Source organism: Octodon degus, unplaced genomic scaffold, assembly GCF_000260255.1.
Source record: "Octodon degus isolate 3935 unplaced genomic scaffold, OctDeg1.0 scaffold00344, whole genome shotgun sequence".
Classification (NCBI taxonomy): domain Eukaryota; kingdom Metazoa; phylum Chordata; class Mammalia; order Rodentia; family Octodontidae; genus Octodon; species Octodon degus.
Genome location: NW_004524920.1, coordinates 920,656 through 942,192, shown reverse-complemented (window position 1 = coordinate 942,192; position 21,537 = coordinate 920,656). Strand labels below are relative to the sequence as shown.

At 51.3% G+C, this 21,537-nt stretch overlaps 1 protein-coding gene across 2 annotated transcripts in view; it reads right to left on the bottom strand.

Annotated features, from left to right (window-relative positions):
* Nucleotides 1-21,318, bottom strand: part of Fcgbp (Fc fragment of IgG binding protein) — a 45,864-nt gene extending 24,546 nt beyond the window's left edge. The window contains exons 1-11 of one of the 2 annotated variants that reach the window (XM_023708291.1): nt 21,121-21,318; nt 20,711-20,767; nt 17,953-19,200; nt 15,431-15,780; nt 13,479-14,049; nt 10,931-11,535; nt 7,574-8,141; nt 4,190-4,782; nt 2,461-3,046; nt 2,174-2,373; nt 250-391 (exon numbers count right to left, since the gene is read on the bottom strand). In XM_023708291.1, coding sequence (XP_023564059.1) covers nt 250-391; nt 2,174-2,373; nt 2,461-3,046; nt 4,190-4,782; nt 7,574-8,141; nt 10,931-11,535; nt 13,479-14,049; nt 15,431-15,780; nt 17,953-19,200; nt 20,711-20,767; nt 21,121-21,151 — 4,951 coding nt within the window. In that variant the 5' untranslated portion in view covers nt 21,152-21,318. The remainder of the gene's footprint in view (nt 1-249; nt 392-2,173; nt 2,374-2,460; nt 3,047-4,189; nt 4,783-7,573; nt 8,142-10,930; nt 11,536-13,478; nt 14,050-15,430; nt 15,781-17,952; nt 19,201-20,710; nt 20,768-21,120) is intronic. The other variant, XM_023708292.1, reaches the window with a different exon arrangement.
* Nucleotides 21,319-21,537: the final 219 nt, after the last annotated feature.

Sequence of the window (21,537 nt, the reverse complement as noted above, 5' to 3'; positions counted from 1 at the left end):
GAGAAATGCTCAGCCAGAGATAAGGTCACCTGTCCCTGCCTGAAACAGAGGGCTTTGGACATCTGCCCGGGCAGCCTGGCTCTGGGGTCCTCACTGCTGATGCCCTCTGAGGTCCTTGATTCCCAGATGGATTATCCCCACCTTAGCTCTGAGAACCCAGGGCCTGACTCCTTCGCCCGGAGCCTCAGCACCTCCCACCCTGAAGCTGTACCTCCCAGCTCCCTGTCCTCCGTGCCCGCAGTCCCGCACCTTTGGTGATGCAGCTCAGGATGCCGTCTAAGGGCTCGCACACCTGCCCGGGCTCGCAGCTGTGGTCCTGGCACTCCATGCCTTTGCCTGCATGGCACACGCACTGCTTCTGGCAGTTGTCAACGAGTACCTCCTCCTCTAGCTGTGGGGACAGAGGGCAAATCCATCAGGGACCTCTCCTTGGAAGCCAACTGTGGCATCTCCAGGGTTTCAGGAAGAGAGGGGTGTGGTGGATAGGAAAAGGGGCATCCCTCAGCGGGGCCCATAGCTTTGGCCTCAACTCATTCCTTTATTGGCTCTCATCATTCATTTGCTTTCTCATTCATTTCAAATTATCCACTTGAACCCAGGCATGCTGGTGCATGCCTGTAATTCCAGCACTCGGGAGGCTGAGGCAGAAGGATTGTTGCAAGTTCGAGACCAGCCTGGCCTACAGAGTGAGCTCAAGGCCAGCCTGAACTACACAGCAAAACCCGGTCTCAAAAAGCATAAAAAGTTCAAAATGTCCACTAAACAGCTTCTGTGGAGGAGAAATGGTGAGAAGCAATAATTAAGAGCAAACCACGTGGGTTTAACCTGTTTCTCCTACTTCCAGTTGCATAACTCTGGACACTACTTAGCTTCTTTATGCCAAATTTCTTCTCCTAAAAGTTTCAGGTAGTAATGGCCCAGGGATAAAGCTCAGCAGCACAGCACCTGCCTGGCAAGTATGAGGTTCAGAGTTTTATTTCTGGTACCAAAATTAATAATAATGATGATGATGATGGTGATGATGGTGATGATGGTGATGATGATGATGGCATCAGCCTGTGAAAGTGTAGCTCATTAATGGTGTGTGTGCAGAGTGTAGGTACAAGGAGAAAGGGCTTGCTTCACTAATCCAGACTGGAGAGGAAAGTGGGGGGCACAGATAAAATCTGGTGCAAAAGTGATGATTATTTTGAGAGTAAGGTAATGAGTAGGTATGCAAACATTGATTCCACTGTTGTCTCGACTTTTGCATGCCTGAGAATTTTCTCACTAAAAGTCTATCCGTGAGTGTAGCTATGCGCAGTACGAGTCACCCACCCACATTTGCTCTTATTGCTATTACTGTTCATGTGAGGAGAACAAGAGAGGATCCCGCCCTGGAAAGCTCTTAGCTCTGAGCCAGGTGTGGTGGTGCCCACCTGCAGTCCCAGCACTCCACAGGGCTGAGGCAAAAAGGTCAAGAGTTCAAGCCCAGCCTGAGCAACTTGCATGATCCTATCTCAAAAAATAAAAAAGGGCTGGGCTGTAAAGGCTCTGGGTTCAAAACACATGATCCCTATACTAAAAAAAAAAAAGCAAGTCCTGCAAGAGACAGACTTTAGACAAACACACTCAAGTGAAAGGAAAGATAGAAGCAGAGAGAGCTGGCCCGTGGCACAGATAACAGACAGTATCATCTCAGTGGGCAAGAAGGCCACCCCTGCCCAGATCTGGGATTCACAGCTGAGCCTTTGCCTGACGCACTGCTGTGTTTCTGTAATCCCAGCTACTTGGGAGGCTGAGGGCAGGAGACCGCAAATTTGAGATCAGCCTGGGAAATTTGGCAAGATTATGTCTTGAGAAAACCATTTTTTAAGGGAGGGGTTGTAACTCAGTGCTTGTGTAGCATGTGCAAGGCCTTGCTTGGGTTCAGTCCTGACACGGGAGCCAGGGAAGGGTTAGGCTCCGTGGCCATGCTTAGAAAGCTCTTTCCCATGCTTAGAAAGCTCTTTCCCATATAAAGGGTGGGCCAGAGAAAGCAAAAGTAGGGGCTCAGAAAGGACATACTGGGCCAAGGTGGGACTGCGGGCAGGTGGATGGGGAAGTATTCATTTGTCCAGGGCTCTGGGGCTGATGGGCGCTAGAGAGAAGGCTAGATGGGCGCCAGGGCCATCCCAGATGGCTGCGTTCCTACCTCATAGTAAGCGCCATCGTAGTAGCAGCCGCATTTCTGGATGGGCACGCAGGCTTGGCCATTGTAAAGGAAGCCAGAGTCACACTCACAGCCCTCGGCACACCCACTCGGGCATTGCAGTGAGGTGCTGAGAGCGGAGCAGCCCAGGGAGCAGACGTCGGCACAGAGCTCATAGTGGCTGTTGGGAGGGCACTCCATTGCTGCAGTGACAGGAAATGTGGTCAGACCACTGCCCAGGGGCGCTGCTGAGGGGCCTCCCCGCCCCCCTCAGGGTCCTTGTCACTCACGGCAGAAAGTTTCACTCCTCCAGGGCTCCACTTGGCCTTCAGCTGCCTGGCAGGCGCTCACATAGGCATGGATGTTGTTACAGAGGATGCTCAGGTTCCCGCCACTCGCGCAGAGATCGAAGACACAGTCTTTCAGGGGACCCTGGGGATCGATCAGCTTGTGGCAGGCAGCCAGCGGGCCCTTGGGGTTTGTGAGGAAGCCGCAGAACTCCTCCTTCTGGTACTTCTCCTTCAGCTCGGAGCTGCACTCTTCGCAGCCCTCCTCACCGGGTGTGCAGTCCGGCGTGGGCACACAGGGGGAGCTGGGCACTGGTTCCTCCCAGGAGTTGCCAAACTCATTGGGGTTGGCTGCCTGCGAGCCATCGGGCTTCTGCAAGTCGTCCTTGGGGTCGCCATTGTAGTCTCCACACAGGCCACACATCTGCTGGTAGTAGTTGCCTGGGACAGTGACTCGCACATAGTAGACGAGGTCATAGGCCACACGCAGGCCAAAGTTGGTCTCAATCACAACATCTGAGCCATGCTGGAAGACACGGATCTGACCCCCATCGAGTTCCACAGGCAGCTTCTTGTCCACACCGTTCACCTGGGAGGCAAGAGATGCTACGCTTAAGAGGGGACACTTTGAAAAGGGTGGGTCAGTCTCTCAGATGTCCCTGCCTGACACTAAAGAACTGTGTGACCCAGCCAACCATGGTGGCACATGCCTATGATCCCAGGGCCCTGGAAGCCTGAGGCAGGAGGATCTCAAGTTATAGCTCAACTTGAGTAACTTTGCAAAACCTTATGTCAAAATTAAAAAAAAAAAAAAAAAATTAGAGGCCTGGGGAAGTAGCTTATTGTAAAGGCCCTGAATTTAATCCTTAGTCATAAATAAATAAATAAATAAATAGAGGTTCAACCTCATAGGGAAGGTATGTTCTTGTTTACATCCCACCTCCTGTGCATCTGGAGCTAAGGAGCACACATCAGATGTTACTGTAGGAGCTAAGGAACACACTGAATGACGTAAGGCAAGCCCTGGGCACCCAGGAAATTCAGCTGTTTATCAGAGTGCTCATCACAACTCCTACAGTGGTGTGTGCCTGCTCTTTAGCAGCATCTCTGGGAGATCCTTCCAGTGTAAACTGAAGTGCCAGTTTCCACAAGAGACCAAATCTGTTGTTGGTCAGAGCCCAGAACCCAGGCCACCTTCTCCCAGCACACGACCCTCAGTTCAAATCCTGCCCTTGTTAGGGGGCCTTTGGGCCAGTGATCAGACATCACCTTTAAAAAACACTGAAGCCAGTCTCAGTGCCCCTGGATACCATTGTGGAGGTGAAGTGCTTAACAGCCAACAAACTCCAGGGGCAGCGTGTGAAGTCCGTGGCTGGGGCACTGTTGATGTTATGGGAGAGATGAGATCGGCACCAATTGGGCCTTGGCCTTGTCCCCTCTCCCAACTCCCATTTTCTCATTGTGCCAAGCCCTCTGGATGGGTGGGGGACCAAGGAGATAGCGGGGCAGGACCAGGTTATGGTGGGGTATACGGAAGTGGAAGCAGACATATTCAGAGGGAGAGCCTGAGCCACCCGGAGCAGGTCCTGGTCCCTGAGGCCTCCTCTCTCCTCTGCTGTTTGCCAGCACCTTATGCTTCCCACATCTGCATGGCCCTGTGCACCCTCCTGGCTATGTGCTCACCTATCACACCCTCCCCTACAGGTCGCCTCCCCAAGGGCCCCCCCCTCACCGTGACTTTCCACTTGTTCTGCTCCAGGCGAATTGTGTAGTTGCCCACGAGGACCGTGATCACCCTGGTGGCACTGACATGCCCATTGCCCCAGGGTGCATTCTCCTGCAGGACAGTGAAGTTGTGCAGGCCTGGCCGGGTGCCACAGGTCTGAGCCAGCACGTACACACAGGTGCCCATGAAGTCGAAGCGGCGGCCGTCGAAGGTGGTATAGTGGGGGTCTCCTGAAGCTTCACAAGTGGTAGAGCCCACAGCCACACAGCCCAGGACACCATTGGATGGCTGGCAGGCCTCATGCGGGCCGCAGCTAGAAGGCTCACAGGACACCAGACCACCCGCCTGGCAGTGGCAAAGGGAGTCGCAGCCAGGCCCAGGGTAGAAGGTCTGGCCTGGAGGGTAGTAGGTGCCTTGATGCACGCAGCCACATGAGGCCAGTGGCACGCAGGACTCACCACTGAGGGCAAAGCCATCATCACACACACAGCCTTCATAGCATTCTGAGCCACAGCCCCCAGACACCGGGAGGTCCCCACAGGACAGTGGGCAGCCATAGGAACAGGACTCGTAGTGGCTGTGAGGAGGACAGCTCGGTGCTGTGGGAGAGAAGCTGTTAGCATCAGGAATTCTCATTCTAGGACAACACAGTTGATCCCCAAGATTCACAAGTACACACACACACACACACACACACACACACACACGTACAGATTGGCCCCACTGCATGAGCCCCTTTGCTCAATGTGGCCTGGTCTTATATTGTGTTATGTACTTTACAGGACTGCACGTGAAAACTATGCAAAGAAAAGCAAGTCATCAGGTGGGAGTGTCCTCGGACCATTTCTGTGTTCTGAACCTTGTACATACTGTACACAATTTCTCATTCAACAACCAACTGATTTAAGGGCCTTGTGGAAACAGGACTTGTCTGTGTTTTGGCCAACAAAGCATTAGCAAATGCAATATCAATCGGGGCTTTGAAAAGTGCATGTGTACCAGGCATAGGGTACACTCTTGTAATCCCAGATTACTGGGGAGGCTGAGACAGAAGGATCAAAAGTTCAAGTCCAGCCTCAGCAATATAGTAAGACCTACATTGCTCCAAATATAATTTAAAGTTGGCTCAGTGAAAAAACACTTGCCTAGATTATGCAAGGCCCTGAATTCTATCCCTGGCACCAGGGTGATGTATCTGCCCTGGGCTTATTCCTGTTCTTCATAATCTTGAGATCACCTTGCAAGGAAACCTGGGCCACCCTGCTAGAAGTTGAAGCCAAGAGGAGCAAAGACACACAAGCCCAGCTAATGTGCTCCCCCCGAACCATCAGTCTAACTGATAACTGCCAGATGTGTAAAGCCATCAGAGATCCTCCTGCCTCAGCTGAGCTGCCAGGAAAAATACAGAAATCAACAAATCTAGTCTAGAGTAAAAGAATAGCCCAGCAGCCCCTGGAATCATGAGAAATAATACAATTTGCTTTAACACACTAAATTTTAAGGGGCTATTTGTTACACAGAAGAAGCTAACTGATGCTGTGATTTTTAAAAAATGCTGGCATGGATACAAATATGTTACATCAGGCTAGATCATGTTGGAACTAAGAACCACTAGAACATCAGAAGACAAAGACTTTCTTTTTTCTCTTTACCTATTGTGACCCTAGTTCCTAGGACAGGACCTGAAATTTGATAAGTGTTTAACAAATGCAGTCACTGTTGCTAAGTGGCCAGGATATGTTCTGAAAAATAATGTGTTATTAGAATATTTTGTGGCCAGGCATAGTGGTTTTCCAAGTACTGAAGGAGGGAGGGTCACAAGTTCAGCCCAGCCTGGGCAATTTAGCAGCTTAGTGAGACCCTGTCTTGAAATAAAAACATTCAAAAGGGATAGGGATATAATTTAGTGCCAGCACTCTGGGTTCAACTCCCAGTATCAAAAAGAGAGAAAAGGTTTTGTCGTTGTGTGAACATCAGTGCACTTAGAGAAACTAAAAAGGCTACGATACTACTAGAAGATAGAATCTAAAGGGCCACCATTATATATATGGTCCATCCTTGTCCAAAACATCCTTATATGGCATCTGACTATATTCGTTAGATGAATGCGTGGATGAAAGAATGTAAGTTGGAAGATAAAGCAGGATTGAGTGACAATTGTGTATTTATTATGCATGTTGTCGGTGGGCAGTGATGGTGCTACTACCTGCTGTGGATCTACTGAAGACATTCAAAAGAGTAACGTAATTCAGGTAGCAACTGGATATTTTCTGAGGCAGGGTCTCTGTACTTCAGGCTGGCCTCGAACTCACTACGTAGCCCAGGCTTGTGGCAATCCTCCTGCCCTGGCCTCCCAAGTGCTGGGATTACAAGCACATGCCACTATGCCTGTCTACAAAAACTGGATTTTTATTCAATATTATATAAATCATTGTGGAAAACTACATGATGGATATCTGAGGGTAACATAGCTCTGGGAACCTAGTATTTCTTTTTTCTTGAACTTGTGACTGCAAAGATTTGACAAGGTGCTAAAATTGATCCATCTGTTTGCTTATGGTAGATACATATTTTAAAATAAATGCATTAAATTTTTGTTTGTTTTATGGCACTGGAAATTGAACTCTGGACCTTTCACCTGCCAGGCAGGTGCTTGTGCCGCTGAGCTGTATCCCCAGCTAAACTGTATTCAATTTTGATAGTAAATTTAAAGTGAGGCAATGCGTGGCTTTCTAAATTTCTTTGATAGCAAACAGAAATCTTTGCAGACCATTTCTGCATTCACATTTTGTCTCTCCTGTGTGTGTGTGTGTGTGTGTGTGTGTACGTGTGCACGCATGCTGGGTGATAGACCCAGGGACTTGTGCATGGTAGGTAAGTGCTCTACCACTGAACCACACCCCTAGCCCTTTTTAGTTTTTAGTTTGAGGTAGCCTTTTGAGACTGGCTGGCCTCAAACTCTCTGACTTCCTACCTCGCCCTCCTGAGTAGCTGGGATTATAGGAAACCAAGGTTCTCCCATGGCCTTTAAGGGGTCAGGCAGATGCTGTAAGTGGGCAGAGCAGGCCGGATGGGGATCAAGAGGAGAGGGGACCATGCTCCTTCTAAACGCAGTACTGCTCTGAATGACAACCATTTTACAGAAATCAGACTTGGGCACTAGGTATGCCCTGTCCTTACATGACTGAAGGTCTCCTGTCTGTGACATCCTAGCTTTCATGATTCCAGGGGTGCAACTAAAAGTTTCTAAACCTCGGTTTCCTCGTCTGATAAATGCATATAAGCACAATCACCACGTCACGGGGCCCTTGTAAGAGCTGAAACGCGTAGGGGAGCCCGTTAACGAGAAACGTGAGTTTGCACCCCCACGTGGCCACTCTCGGTACTCACGGCAAAGCTCCTCGCTCCTCCAGGGATGCACTGTAGCCCCCGCAGCCTGGCAATCGGCGGCGTAAGTGGCCAGTGCGTCACACAGCGGCTGAGACTGGCCCGGCAGCAGGCAGCGGTCGTAGACACAGTTACGCACTGCACCCTGCGGGTCCAGCGTGTCGTGACACTCCCGGAAGGGTCCGTTGGGGTCAGCAATGATCCCGCACTCCGTCTTGCTCTCCAGCTGTTGTGCCACCAGGGAGTCCAGTGTGGGACAGTCACCAGGATCAGTGGCCCCGCAGCCTGGCGTGGCCTCCTCCTGCCAGCTGTTCCCAAAGTCCAGGGCGTTGGCAGCTTGGCCTCCGCCCCGCAGAGCCAGGTCGTCTGTTGGGTCCCCGTTAAAGTTCCCACACAGCCCGCACAGGGCCTCATTGTAACTACCGGGCACCTTGGCGGTCACTCGGGCGTCCCAGTTGTAGGTGACGGTCAGGCCAAAGTCTGTGCGCACGAAACCCTCCTTGCCCTGGCGGAACGCCTGCACCTGCCCATCCGCGGCTTGGAAGGGCAGGTAGTGGCGGATGCCGTCCACCTGGGAGAGAGGAGAGGACCGCTGCTCAGCACAATCGGGGCTCAGGGGCGCCCCTCCCACTTAGCTCCAGCAACCCGGCTTCGCTGTTATGAGTTTTGTTTTCTTTCACTTTTGGAAGTGAAAATGAGCCCAATACCTTCATACTGAGCTACATCTTCAGCCCCCTTTTTAATGTATTATTATGAGACGGGATCTCACTGAATCACTAAATTACCCAAGCTAGACTTGACCCTGTCGTTTTCCTGCCTCAGCCTCCCCGTGAGCTGGGATCAGGGACAAGCCCCAGCCTCTGAGAGTTCTCACACTCTCCTCTTGGTCCTTGAGCCTCAAGTACCAAGGCACTTTATGCTTTGCCAAAACACCACCCACTGTTTTCTTCTTGTTAAATCCACTTTACCTTTTACTTTGGCCTAAACCAAGCCCTTTCCTGAAAGGTCCTGGTTTCACCTCAGCCCTGCTTATCTTGTTCCCTACATCGCTGACCACATCACACACTCGCTCCTTGCTGTGCCCCTGAATGACGCACCTGCATTCCCACCACAGGACCTTGACGTGGGCAGCATCTTCTTTTGGGGGATACCAGCCATCACCCTTTATCTGGCTACCTTATCTTTTCTTGTTCTTTTTGAGACAGTCTCGCTCTGCAGTTCAGGCTGGCCTTGAGCCTACTTTGTAGCCCAGGCTGGTCTCGAACTCCCAATGATCCTGCCTGAGCCTCCCCAGTGCTGGGATTACAGGTGTACACCACCACACCCAGCCTACCTTATCTTTTAGGTGTCAGCTTCGGCCCAAACTCTTTACCATGGCCTGAGAGGCCCTAGAGCAATGCTGGCAAACCAAAGGCACATGGGCCACAGCAGGCACACAGAGCCTTCTCTGTCAGTGCAGGAGCCAAGTGGCCCCAGCAAGCATGCATCCAATGGCAGCTGCTTTTACTAAACTAAAGCCTCAGCATTCCTGTTTGGTTGCAGGGCTAGCACTTTGGGATAACTAAGTCGGTTCAGGGTTGCAGCATCCCTACCCTAGATGATCAGAGTCCTGTTATTCTCCAACTCAATCTCCCAGGGCCCTCCCTGCAGAAACTCCAGCTGTGCCAGCATCTTGACTCTACCAGCAGCTCAGCCCAGCCTCGGGGCCTTTGCACGTACTCCACCCCTGCTTCCAACCCTCCCACCGTCTTCTACACATTACTGTTTGCCTTTCTGGCTGTCTCCTGCCTCCTGCCCCAGCCCATCTCCCAACTGCATCCTCAGCACATCCTATCAGCCTCAGGGCTGTTCTTCTTTGCTTTTTAAACTCAGTCCAGCCTCAATTTTCCCTGCTGTTCTCTCTGGCCAGGAGCCACCACTCTTCCTCCAGCATCCTCCTCCTCATCCCCTATGGCTTTGCTGGAATCAAAAGCCAGACCTTAGCTGGCTCCTGCCTCGCCCTTCCTCACTCTTCCCTTTGTCCCTCCATGCTGGCCCCACTGGCTCCTGGCCACTGCTCAGACCCTTGACCCTATCCCTGTTCCCAGAATCTTCGTGTTTGTTATTCCTTATTCCTTCTACCTGCTTCTTTCCCTGTCTGTTCCATGTCTTTCCTCAGACCAAGCAATAGATTATAATGGTTAAAAGTAAGGACCCTGGAGCCAGGCCAGCTCCAAATCCCTGCTCTACCACCCTTGAACAGGTGCTTTAACTTCTCTGGGTCTCAGTTCCTTCACCTAAGATGAACCACTTCACAGGGCTGTTAGAGCAATAAAACAAATTCATATGTGTCGAGCAGTTTGTACAAGGAAGTAACCATTCAGGGTGGTTATTACTATTCACGCCTCAAGTAAAATGTCATCTCAGAGAGGTGGGAACATAAATGCATATTAATAAATATGCCTTCTGTTTATCTAGCACCTCTACACCAAACACTGGGGCTTAGGGGCCAAATTTCCCTCCCCCAAGGAGGCTGTGAGGATTAGGAGCCAAGGTAGGAAGGCTTTGGTACAGCACCTGGCACATGGAAAGTTCTCTGTCTCCCATTTCTGGATCATTGACCTTTCTCCCCAGGGAGAATCTCCATGGGCCATTGCTCAAACCACTCAATTGCAATTAGTACCCATTGTGTCCATGTCCTAACCACCCTGATTTTCCACTTGTATATTTTTGTGAAGACAAAATCAGTGATGCTACACTTCCAGTGTGTGGCTTTCCCTCTCTCCAGAAACCAGAGGGACATGCTTCCCCATCTGTGAGGCCCCAGCCCCATCCCAGACTGAGGAGCTGGGTGCACACCTCGATTATCCCCCAACATACATGGGCCCACTGGTTCCCTCACTTAACACATGACTGAATGTGTCACCTATCTCAGAAAAGTCATCCTCCTAGGAAAGGCACAGATCTATAAGTCTGTTGGTAACAACAAAAATAACAACAGCCAACATGGATTGGTCATTCGGTGGGGGCTAAGGCTGTTACGGGTATGGATTCAGTAAATCTCCACCATCAACCTGGGAGGCTTCTGGTGGGTCCTGCATGGAGGACCATTTTGGTTTTTTCACTATTAGGGTTCTGAACCCTACTCTACCACCCGCAACTCTTTCCTTTTTTTTTTTTTTTCTTTGACAAGGTCTTGTTAAATTGCATATGCTGGGTTCAAACTTGTAACCCTCCTGCCTCTGCCTCTGCCTGGAGTCATGGGGCATTGGGATTGTAGGTTCACCATGTGGGCCAGCTTGCAAGATCTTTTAATAGACCTCCAGCCCCACTCAGGATTCAGGAACAGGATCTTGGACAGGGACAGAGATCATGGCTTACCAGAACTTGGCCCGGGTACTCCCGGCGCAGGGCCAGCTCCACTCCATAGGCCTCCACCCGCACAGCTTTTGTGTAGCTCACAGTCTGGCTGCCACGATGCTCGTTCTCCACCAGCACGCGGAAGGTGGGCAGTGCTGAGTTCTGGCCACAGGAGCCCGTTAGCAGGTAGGTGCAGGTGCCCATGAAGTCAAAGCGCCGGCCATCAAAGCTGATGTAGTGTGGGTCCCCAGATGCTTGGCAGCTCCCGAAATTGTCAGGATAGCAACCCAAGAGGCCGTTCTCAACGCGGCAGCGCTCACCCTCAGGGCAGCCCTGAGTGTTCTGGCAGGTCACCTCCTGAGTGGCGCCATCACAGGTGCAGCGCAAGCGGCACACATCATCACCCCACACCTGCTGGCCGGGTGCCAGAGGGCGGCCTTCGTGGATACAACCACAGGATGAGGTAGGCACGCACGCACCACCACTGGCCACGAAGCCGGGCAGGCACACGCAGCCCTCCACACATGGGAGCTCAGAGCAGTTGGATGGCACCGCCTGGGAGTTGCAGGTGGCCGGGCAGGCGGGGCTGCATTGCTCATAGCGGCTGTTGGCCGGGCAGGACATAGCTGCAGGGGGATGGAGAGGGTCAGGGGAGGGCGCACCAGGACTCCCTAAGCACCTCGGGAAAACCCAGCTGCTCCCAGAGATGGGCTCTCAGGTAGTGGCGCTTCTGTCTGGAGTGGCTCAGGTCACCCCGCAGGGCTGCAATTCACCCTCCCCCCTCCCATTCACAAAACAGCCAATGTCAGTAAGTTCTGTGAGCTCCATATTTAAAATCCACCAGAACCTGCCTGGCCCAGCCACATGCTTGGCTTCTTGCCTGCCTGCCCCACCACCACCAGCAGCCAGAAGGACCCATGAAAGCGCCACCCCCCAATCCTCCTGTGGATGCATCGCACTCAGGAGCAGCCAGTGTCCTCCCAAGGCCCTCAAGGCCCAGCATGATTGTCCCCCATCACCTCTCTGCCCTTGCATCTCACCTCCCCTGTGGCTCACTCTGCCATCCCCACAGGGAACTTGTCCCTGGTTCTCAGATTCCTACCTTGGTTCACTTGCACCAGCCATTTCCTCTGCCTATCCCACCCTTTGCTCAGAAAGTCACAAGCTCATGACTCTGACCTCTCTGTGCCTCAGTTCCCCTGTCAATAAAATGAGATCATACAGTGCAGACCTCTGTAGGCTGTTGTGAGGGTTAATTCACATAGCCGTGCTCCATGGACATCATCATCGTCATCGCTCAGCTGATGATTGTCAGACCCTGCTCTCACTTTCACCGTCACCTGCTCACCAGGGTCTTCTCTGATTCCCAGCTTCCTGATCCTCCCAGACACTTCCTTTACATGAATTTGATTTCCTTTGCTTTCAGAAAACATTTCATGGTACACCCACTCCCCTTCTCCTGGGATCAAGCACTGCTGGATCAGCACCAAGGACAGGTCCTGGCGCACAGTGGAAATTTTGGGTAGTTGAATGAGTTCTATGGTTCCTCTTTGGGATGTGGAATTAAGGAACTGGGGTGGAGGGAGGCTTAGTGAATAGTGGGGACATGGCAGTGACCTAGACAAATTCAAAGTACCTTCAGTGTCTCCCTGACACGTAATACCCCTCTGAAGTCCCTCCATCTTTCTGCCTCCTCTGCAGCCGCACAAGGACCGAAGCTGGGTCTGTGCAGGTTCTACTGTGTCCTCAACATCCCTAGCAGAGCATGGGGACATGTGGGGAGTTCTAGAATGAATGACTGACAGTGCAGATTGGACACGTGCTGTAAGAGACTGGACTTTCTCTAGAGGGTGATGGGAAGCCATGAGGGATGATAAGAAAAGGGAATCACATGTCTACCATGGAACTATGCAGTCTGCCTTCCTGCTATGCAAAAAAAATTCACTTTTTCCTTTCCTTTTTTTTTAAATCTCCAGCTCCTCCTATGGGATTCCTTGGACATCCCCTCCCCACCTCATAAGTATTGCAGAGTGGACCTAGAACCTTCACCCTCTGCTGCATCCCAATCTTTAAAAAAAAAAAAAATGGGAGGGGAAGACAGGGTGCTGCTGTCATTGAACTACATAAGCTGGGCTTGAGCTCACAGTCATCCTGCCTCAGCCTCCCACAGTGCTGAAATTATATGATGTGCCATCACTCCTGAGTGGGCATCTCTTTTTCTAGGAAATCTCCCTGAAGCATTCCACTTGCCTGCATCATGACCCTTCTCTGCTGTTCTATATTCCTTTAGACTTTCTTCATCCCAATGCCCTGTCTCCCTGTTTCGACACTGACTACCTACATCTTGACCATCCCAGCCCCAACCACACCAAACTGTCACTGTCTAGTGTGATGTGTCCGCCCCAAGCTCAGGCTCAGTGTGGTAAAGAACAGCTGTTCTAGCCACCACTGTGTTCCTGCATTGCCTAGCACTGGGCTAACCCACAATAAGTGCTCAGGTATTTAGCATAAGCAAGGGGTTCCTCATCTCCCACAGTGTGCTCCATGCCCCATCCTGGTCATTACTCACGACAGTTGGCAGGTGATCTCCAGTCTCCTATGGAGATGCCCAGCTCCATACAGGCCTGGGCATAAGCACTGAGGCCACGACACAGGCTGAGCCGCTCCCCTCCAGTCACACACAGGTCATACACACAATCTTGCAGGTAGGGCTGGGGGTCCAGGGATTCATGGCAGGCAGCAAAGGGGCCTTCAGACAGGGTCAGCATGCCGCAGAGAGGGCTGCCCTCATAGTGCTGGGCCTGACCTGGGGTGCAGGTGGGACAGTTGCTCTGGCACCCATCATCACACAGGTAGTCCCCATCATCCAGCCTCCAGCTACTGGCAAACTCTTCGGGGTTTTCAGCCTGCTCCAACTCAGGCGTGAGAAAGTCGTCAGCAGGGTCACCGTTATAGTTGCCACACAGCCCGCACACCTGGTCTCGGAAGCTCTCAGGCAGGCTCACTGTCAGCCGGCAGTCCCAGTCATAGGTGACCACCAGCCCAAAACTCAGCTCCACCACAGCCCGTGATCCACTCTGGTACACTCGCAGGCGATTCTCGCTCAGGGAAGCCGGCAGGCGAGAACGCTGGTTGTCGATCTGCAAAGGGGACAGTGGTCAGAGCCCAGGGCTTCCCCCCTACAGAGCCTCATCTCCTCCCACTTCCCCTGCACCAGGGACATCCGCAATCCTGGTACTGCCACCTTCCAGCCTTGGTATATTCCTGTTTGCTTGCTTATTTATGATACTAGGAGTTGAATCCAGAGCCTTTTCACTGAGCTACACCCCCTTATTTATTTTTTTTAATTTTGAGACAGGGTCTCACAAAGGCTTTAAATTGCCCTAGCTAAGCTGGAACTCGTGATCTTTCGGCCTCAGCCCCTCAGAGTACCAGAATTACAGGCAAACACTGCCACATCTGATTTAGCCTCAGTTGGGATCTTTGCCATTGTGCTTCCCGTGCTCTAATATGTTCTTCCCCCAGCTCTATGCTAGCTCCCTCCCTCACCTCCTGAAAGGTATTAGCTCACATGTCACTGACTTGGTGAGGCATTCTCCTGCTCTGCCTTCCTTTTCTCCTCTAGCCTCAAAGCCTCTAAAATATAATTTGCAAACTTCTAGACTCTATCATCTATAATGTCCCCACTAGAATGTCAGCTCTACCAGGACAGGGCTTTTTGTGGGTTTGTTTTGTTTTGTTTTTCTCTTTTTGAAACAGGTTCTTGCTATGCAGTTCAGGCTGGCCTTGAGCTCACTTTGTAGCCCAAGCTGGTCTCAAAATGATCCTCCTGTCTCAGCCTCCTGAGTTCTAGGATTATAGGTGTATACCACCACTCCTGGCTTTGGTCTGTTTTGATCACTGCTTTCTTTTGGCCTACAACAGAATAGCAGGTGCCCAATAAATGCAGGATGATGCCTGTCCTGGTGGTGTCCACCTGCTATCCTTGTAACCTGGAAGACCGAGGCAGGAGGGTGGCAAGTTTGGGCTCATCCTGGGTAACTTGGAGACTTAGTGAGAATATGTGCCAAAAACAAATTAATAAACAAGGCTGGGGACAGAGCTTTGTGCAAAGGCCTTAGGTTCAATCTCTACTAATTCCCAGCAATGGGAGGATGAGGGGGAAAGGGAAGAAGGAACTGAGATCTCAGAGGGAAAGGAAAGAAGGAAGGAGATCCTGCGTGCAGTAGGTCCTCACTAACTTTAGTGATTTGGTCAATCCAGAAATCCCTCATGATTGGATAGTTAGATATAGTTTCCTTCTTTCTCTTATTTTTTCCTTTTGCTGTTACACAAGCTATGTTGGCATTTTGTTTTGTTTCATTTTGGACCCCCACCCACCCACCCATCTCTCTGAATAACCTTAACATTTCTGAACGTGGAATGGGTGGAGGAAAACGCTTTAAGATTCTGTGACTGATTTATAATTCTCTCCCCTCAACTCCTGGCCCTTCTCCACACTCCACCACTGTGGACACTCACCCGCGCGAAGCCAAACTCCCCACGGGCCAGCGTCACTGAGTGGCTGTAGGCGCGCACCGTCACCAGGCCCACGTAGGAGACGAGGCGGCTGCTCCGGTGCTCATTCTTAGCCTCCACGCTGAAGGCCGGCAAGGTCTCGTCCGTTCCGCAAAGCTCCGATATCGTGTAGGTGCAGGTGCCCATCATGTCATAACGACGGCCATCGAAGGTGGTGTAATGGGGGTCGCCCTGGGCGAGGCAGACGGCCGTGGACTGCGCCACACACCTGGCCTTGCTGCCCGCCACCTGGCAGCGCTGCCCGGCTGCGCACTTCACGCCTTTGCAGGAGGGCTCCGCTGTGAGCAGGGTGGCTGTGCAGGGAACAGAGCGTCACAAGTGCCCGGGAACGCAAGTCTGGGGCCCTCCCACCTAGCCCAGGAGAACAAAGTGTCTCCTCATGACTGTTTACTTTAGAGAGGGGAACTGAAACTGCACTGTGGCAAGCAGAGAGCTGTTCGGGATACCCTGAAAGCCTGATCCCTCTATTTATCACAGCTCAGGCCAGAAAAGCCAAAGGTGGTAAATGAGGAGCAGCAGCAGCAATTGGAATGTCACTTGGTGCTCTTCTCTTCCACTCTCCTTCTTTACCTCGCCTTCCAAACAGGAAGCATTGAGCTACATCCCTGACTTGATCATTATATTTTTATTTTGAGACAGAGTCTCTCTAAATTTCCCAGATGGGCCTGAAACTTGCACTGATCCTGCTGCAACCTCTTGTGTAGCTGGGATAATAGACAAACATGACCCTGTCCAGTTTAGGGGATTTTTCTGTTTTCAGTACCAGAGACTGAGCCCAGGGTTTCTGCAATGAGCTATATCTTCAGTCTTGTTTGTTTGTTTAAATTTTGAAACAAGGTCTCACTAAAATGCCCAGGATGGGTTCAAGCTTTTGATCCCCCTGCCTTAGCCTCCTGGAGCACTGGGAGCTGGGATGCATCCCCACACCCAATCTAAGGAAGGGTTTTTTCTTTTTTTAAGGATGGAAAAATGCAAGACAGACCATTGAACAAAACAAACACAACTTGTGGAACAGGCTACCTGATCAGGAATCCTGGCCCAAACAACTAACTGTGTGACTCTGGACAAGTTATTTTAAATATCGTTGGCCTCAAGTTTCTCATTTAAAAAAAATTATGTATTTTGCACAGGGTCTCACTATGCAGATCAGACTCGCAGTGATCCTCCTGTTTTCATCCTCTCCAGTGCTGGAATTATAGGTATGTGCCACCATGCCTGGACTAAGTGGCCACCTGCAGCATGCAGTCCCAGGAATTGAACCCTGGTCCCTGTATTTGCCTAAGCAGGCTCTTAGTCCACTGAGCTATCTCATAAGCCCAAGTTCCTTATTTATAACATGTAGATATCAATAATACTCAGTTCCTAGGGGCTTGAGAAGGGATCATATCAAGTTTAATTAGGATGTAAGTAAGAGTTAGAGTCAATCTAGTTGCTCAGTTTTCACCACCCCACTTCTATATTCAAGGACAAAGTGGTCCCTTGAAGTCTGGTGGCTTCCATGCCCCTCAGGAGAGCATATTTTTTTGACTAGGGAACCCTAGCATCTCAGGTCCTGTCTTGAAGGGGTCACCTGGGAAGAAACAGCCCTTCCTTGTCAGCCCCTCATCCTTGAACTCTTGCCTTCTGACCTTTCCTAATGCTAGGAGGTGACAACCTAGCCCTACTACACCACACACCACACTAAGTGGTTTACACTTGTTAAGTTGCTCTCCCACACACACACTACAGCCCTGGAAAGGGAGTGCTCTTCATATTCCTCGTTCTCCAGCTGCAAAAACCAAAGCCCAGAGAGCTGACATCACATAGCCAAGCCACCAATGCAGAGTTAGGATTTAAACCAGGCCACCATGCCTGCAGCGTTTGAGCAGTCACATCACTCACATTGCCATGTGGCTGTTCTTCACTGAACCTGAGGTTACCCCCAGGCTAGGGCCTGCAAAGTACTTCAAAACTAAAGCACCTAGAAGGGTCCCTAGCTCACTGAGAGATGCCCCTAACATGGTGGTCGCCATTATTTTACTTTTAGATCTGAATTCAAGCATTAAGTTTCCTACATAGACGAGGGCTGGAGCGTAGCAGGTAGCAACAGGTACAGATATCTCAGTTGCTAAAATAGTAAAGTGTTTCCAAAATGGCTGCTAAGAAGCTATTGATCTGATCCCTCCCCAGAGATCCCTCCATCTTGGCACCTTGGCTGTCTCCTAGAACCCCTCCCCAAACTCCCCACAAATCAACCAACAAGGGCACAGTGGTGACTTCTGGCTGATATCTCATGTGGCTGGACGTGCCAGCGGTCCCTCTGGTAGCTAGACATTTAGATTTGTTTCTGGGTGTGAGAGGAGATGGAAAGGATGTCGGGGAGGAGGAAGATGAGGGGCAGACAGCCCTGCTGAGTAGGAAGCCCCAGATAAACAAGTAGATAGGAAAAAGATCTCCCAGTAGACAGAGTAAGATATCTCACTCACTCCGGCCGCAGGCAGATGCTGTCCCGTAGCCCACAGCCTTGGCCAGCCCGAAGGTGAGCAGCCCGAAGTTGGTAGCAGCCTCAGCCATGTGGATGGTGTCACCAGTGCCGAGGTCCACTTCGGCATATGAGAACTCACTGCCTGGCACAGGCGCCCAGGTGAGTTTGGCCCCCAGTGTATGCCCATCCATGGTCAGCTCATCAACTGCCTTTGTCGGGGCTACTATCAGGGCCACCCCCTCAGAGTCTGGTACAGTCTTGACCACATAGGCAGGGCAATAGGCCGCCACATCTGGGATCAGGACCAGGTAAGGGTCATAGGTCACACCATTCTTTATGGCACCTGTGCCAAACAGCAGCACCTCGATCCCCACATCTGCATGTAGGTAGAGTGGACGGGTGGGCCGAACCTCAAACTCAACCACATCACCCTTGTGGAGCCCACGGGAGCCAGTGGTACCCCCATGGTTGTAGGTCAGCTTCGTGGTCTGGCTGGCTACAACGTAGGCCAGATCAAAGCGAGACTGGGAGGCCAGAGGTGGGACCACGTATTGGGTGCCCCAGGCAGATGTGGGTAGCAGCTGCTCCATGACATGGTTGCAGGTTGTATGCTTCTCAGCACAGCTGTGGCCAGAGAGGACAGCCACAGGGTGGCTGGCTGTGACCTCTGACCCTGAGAGATCACCTGTGCTCTGTAGTTGGGCCACCTCATAGGGCTGCAGAGTCACACTTAGGACATTGCCAGCGGGGTATAATTTGCCCTTGAATGTCACTGTCCCCTTAAGGTTGACACTGACTGAAGCCCCAGCCACACCAGCCACCACAGCAAACTCCTTGACATCTTTAGCTGAGGTGCCCGGGGGCGTAAGCACAAAGTACTCAGTGCCCAGGGCCTGGACAGGCCGCAGCAGTGTCAGTTCCGCTGTGTTGGGCTTAGAGTTTAACGCCTGCACAGCGATGGTGTGGTCGGAATGGACCACCACCGCGCTCTTGAAGGTGTTGCTGCCAGTCATCTCAGCCTTGGCACTGATGTTGACCATGACAGACTCCCCAGGCCTCACTGTGACCTTCTTCAAAGTGTCATCTGCCCGGCTGAGGATGGAGACCAAAGCAGTGTTCTCTGACAGACTGGAGATGAAGAGGTAGAGGTGGGGTGTGCTGTACCCAGGCTGGAAATTCTGCAGAAAAGCCGTGAGGAACTCCTCCCCCCCAGAGTTCCTGGGGTCCACTCGGGCCTCCTGGCTCAGCCCTTAAGAAAACACAGGTGTGGGTCCATTTATCCAATCCTCCCCTCAGAGAACCAACCCCTTGCCCTGGGCCGGGAAAAAGAATGAAATAACTGCATTTCTCCTTCCTCCTTTCCTTTCCTCTTAGTCAACAGCATTCATCCACAAGCCCTTCTGGATTTTTGGTTTTCATTGGCCAAAAGCCTGTTCACTGTGGACAGGGTTCTCAAACCCAAATGCTGCCAGGGCCAAGTGAGTTGTATGAATGTGAGAAACACTCTGGGTAGTGACTGGAGAGACTGAAACAAGCACACACCACCTGAAGTGGGTTGCTGTTTCTCTTTAGCTTGGTTGGTATTAGGAAAATACCAAAGTGCTGCCTCTAAGCCAGTGTGGTGGTGCACACCTATTATCTGAGCACTCACAATGTTTCAAAATGTAAGAAATTTTTAAAAGGTTGGAGAGTGTAGCTCAGTGCAAATGCCCTGCATCTAATAGCCAGTACTTTAAAAAGTAAATTAAATGAAATTAAAATGCTGCATCTTCCCTTTGGGGTTTTTCTTGACATCTCTAACCTAAAACTGTGTTAAGAATCCTAGGGGCACAAAGTGGCTGCCAGTGTAAGATTTCTGCCTCAGTGGGCAGAAATCTTGGGGTTTTGTGTAGAGGGGATAAAGGGAAGATGGGACGGTAGGCATGTGGACAATGTGTCTCTCATAGAAATAAAGGGAGACAAGCTTCGCCACCCCACAACAAGAGAGACAGGCAGGCAGGCAGGTAGACATGCAGACAAATAGGTCTATGAAGTTTCCACAAGTGTGTAGGATTTACAGCCCACTACCTGCAAAATGAAGAAGGCTTAAAGAACATCCTGCCATCCTATGGGCCAGGGGATCGGGACGACACATTTCTAAAGCAACCTAGATGGATGTTGAACTGGGACGACAAGGTTCTAATATCCCATCCACTGCCTGGGCTTTACCTAACACTCTAGTCCCATAACACTAGGTGAACTAGGGACAAAGCTCTTCTCCAAGAATGACTTCCTGAAATTTCTCTTCACCTCAGAATGAGCCTCAGGGTCCAAACCTTGGATGAGCTGCCGAAAACCAAGAAAGTGGTAGCTTTTGTACACTTGAATTCTAGGGTAAAAGAAAGATTGTGGGGTTTTCTTTTTTATTTTTTTAACCTGCTTCCATTCAGGAGAGAGATAGAAACAGAGAAGAGACAGAGATAGAAACTAAGAGAGAGACAGATACTGAGACAGAGACAGACAAAGGCAGACAGAGACAGACTGAGACAAAAACAGAGACAGAGACACAGACACAGACACAGACACAAACACAGACAGACACAGAGATAATGGGTGGATTCCACTGTATTTCTCTGCAGAATCTATGGGCCTCTCTCTCATCTCTGCTAGCCTGGGGAACTGGGAGGTAGGTCTGTAGAGGGGACAGACAGAGGGTGCTGTCCCAAGCAGAGTCCTCCAGATTGGAACAAGGCCATGGATGGAGTCTTGGTCTGACTTACCCCACAGGAGGGTTGTTCCAGCCCACAGCGTCCACCAGCTCCTCAGGGAACCCATGCCTGCAAGAGAAGAGGAATGGGGCTCATAGGAGGCTGGTCTCAGGACAAGGGCCACATGGGTTGCAGAGGGGCTGAGATGGCAGAGAGGCAAGTCAGCCAAATGGGGCAAGAAAGACTACATCAAGGGTGTGTGTGTGTGTGTGTGTGTGTGTGTGTGTGTGTGTGTGTGTACATGCATGTATAGGAAAGATTACTGTCCAGTGGGTGATGGGTTAGGTGTGGAGGGCAGGATCAAGGGAATTGGATGCCCAGAAGAGGGCCTCAGAGTCAGGAAGAATAAGGCAGTCTGGAGCCAGGAACTAGAGAAGGGGATTTGCTCTCCCACTCCCACAGGGGTCCCCAGCCCTTCTCACCTGCAGGTCCCTGGAGCAGCAGGGAAAGCATGCATGGGCTGTGCTATATAGTGGAGTTTCTTGACCCTTCAGGCCGCACCCTGGGCCACCTGTCAGGCAGATTATGCCAACTTCCTGGAGCAGGCTCCTGCCCCCAGGCCAGGTGGAACGGGGAACCCCAAAGTCCTAGAAAGGGTGGAAGATGTGTCTCAGCCTCCCTTCTGAGAACAGCTGGTGGCTATGCCCTGGGAGCTTATGACAAATCTCTGTTCTACAAGGGTGGTGCTCCTGAGGGAGACAGCTGGGTAGCAGCATGCCGAGAGCCTGGGTCCTGGGGTGGGGTGAAGGTGGGGGTGAGGTTGAGGTAAGAGGTGGCTTTAGTCATGTTTGCTGGGTTGCTGGCCAGATTCCTTCCTTAGACCCCTGCCAGGATCAACA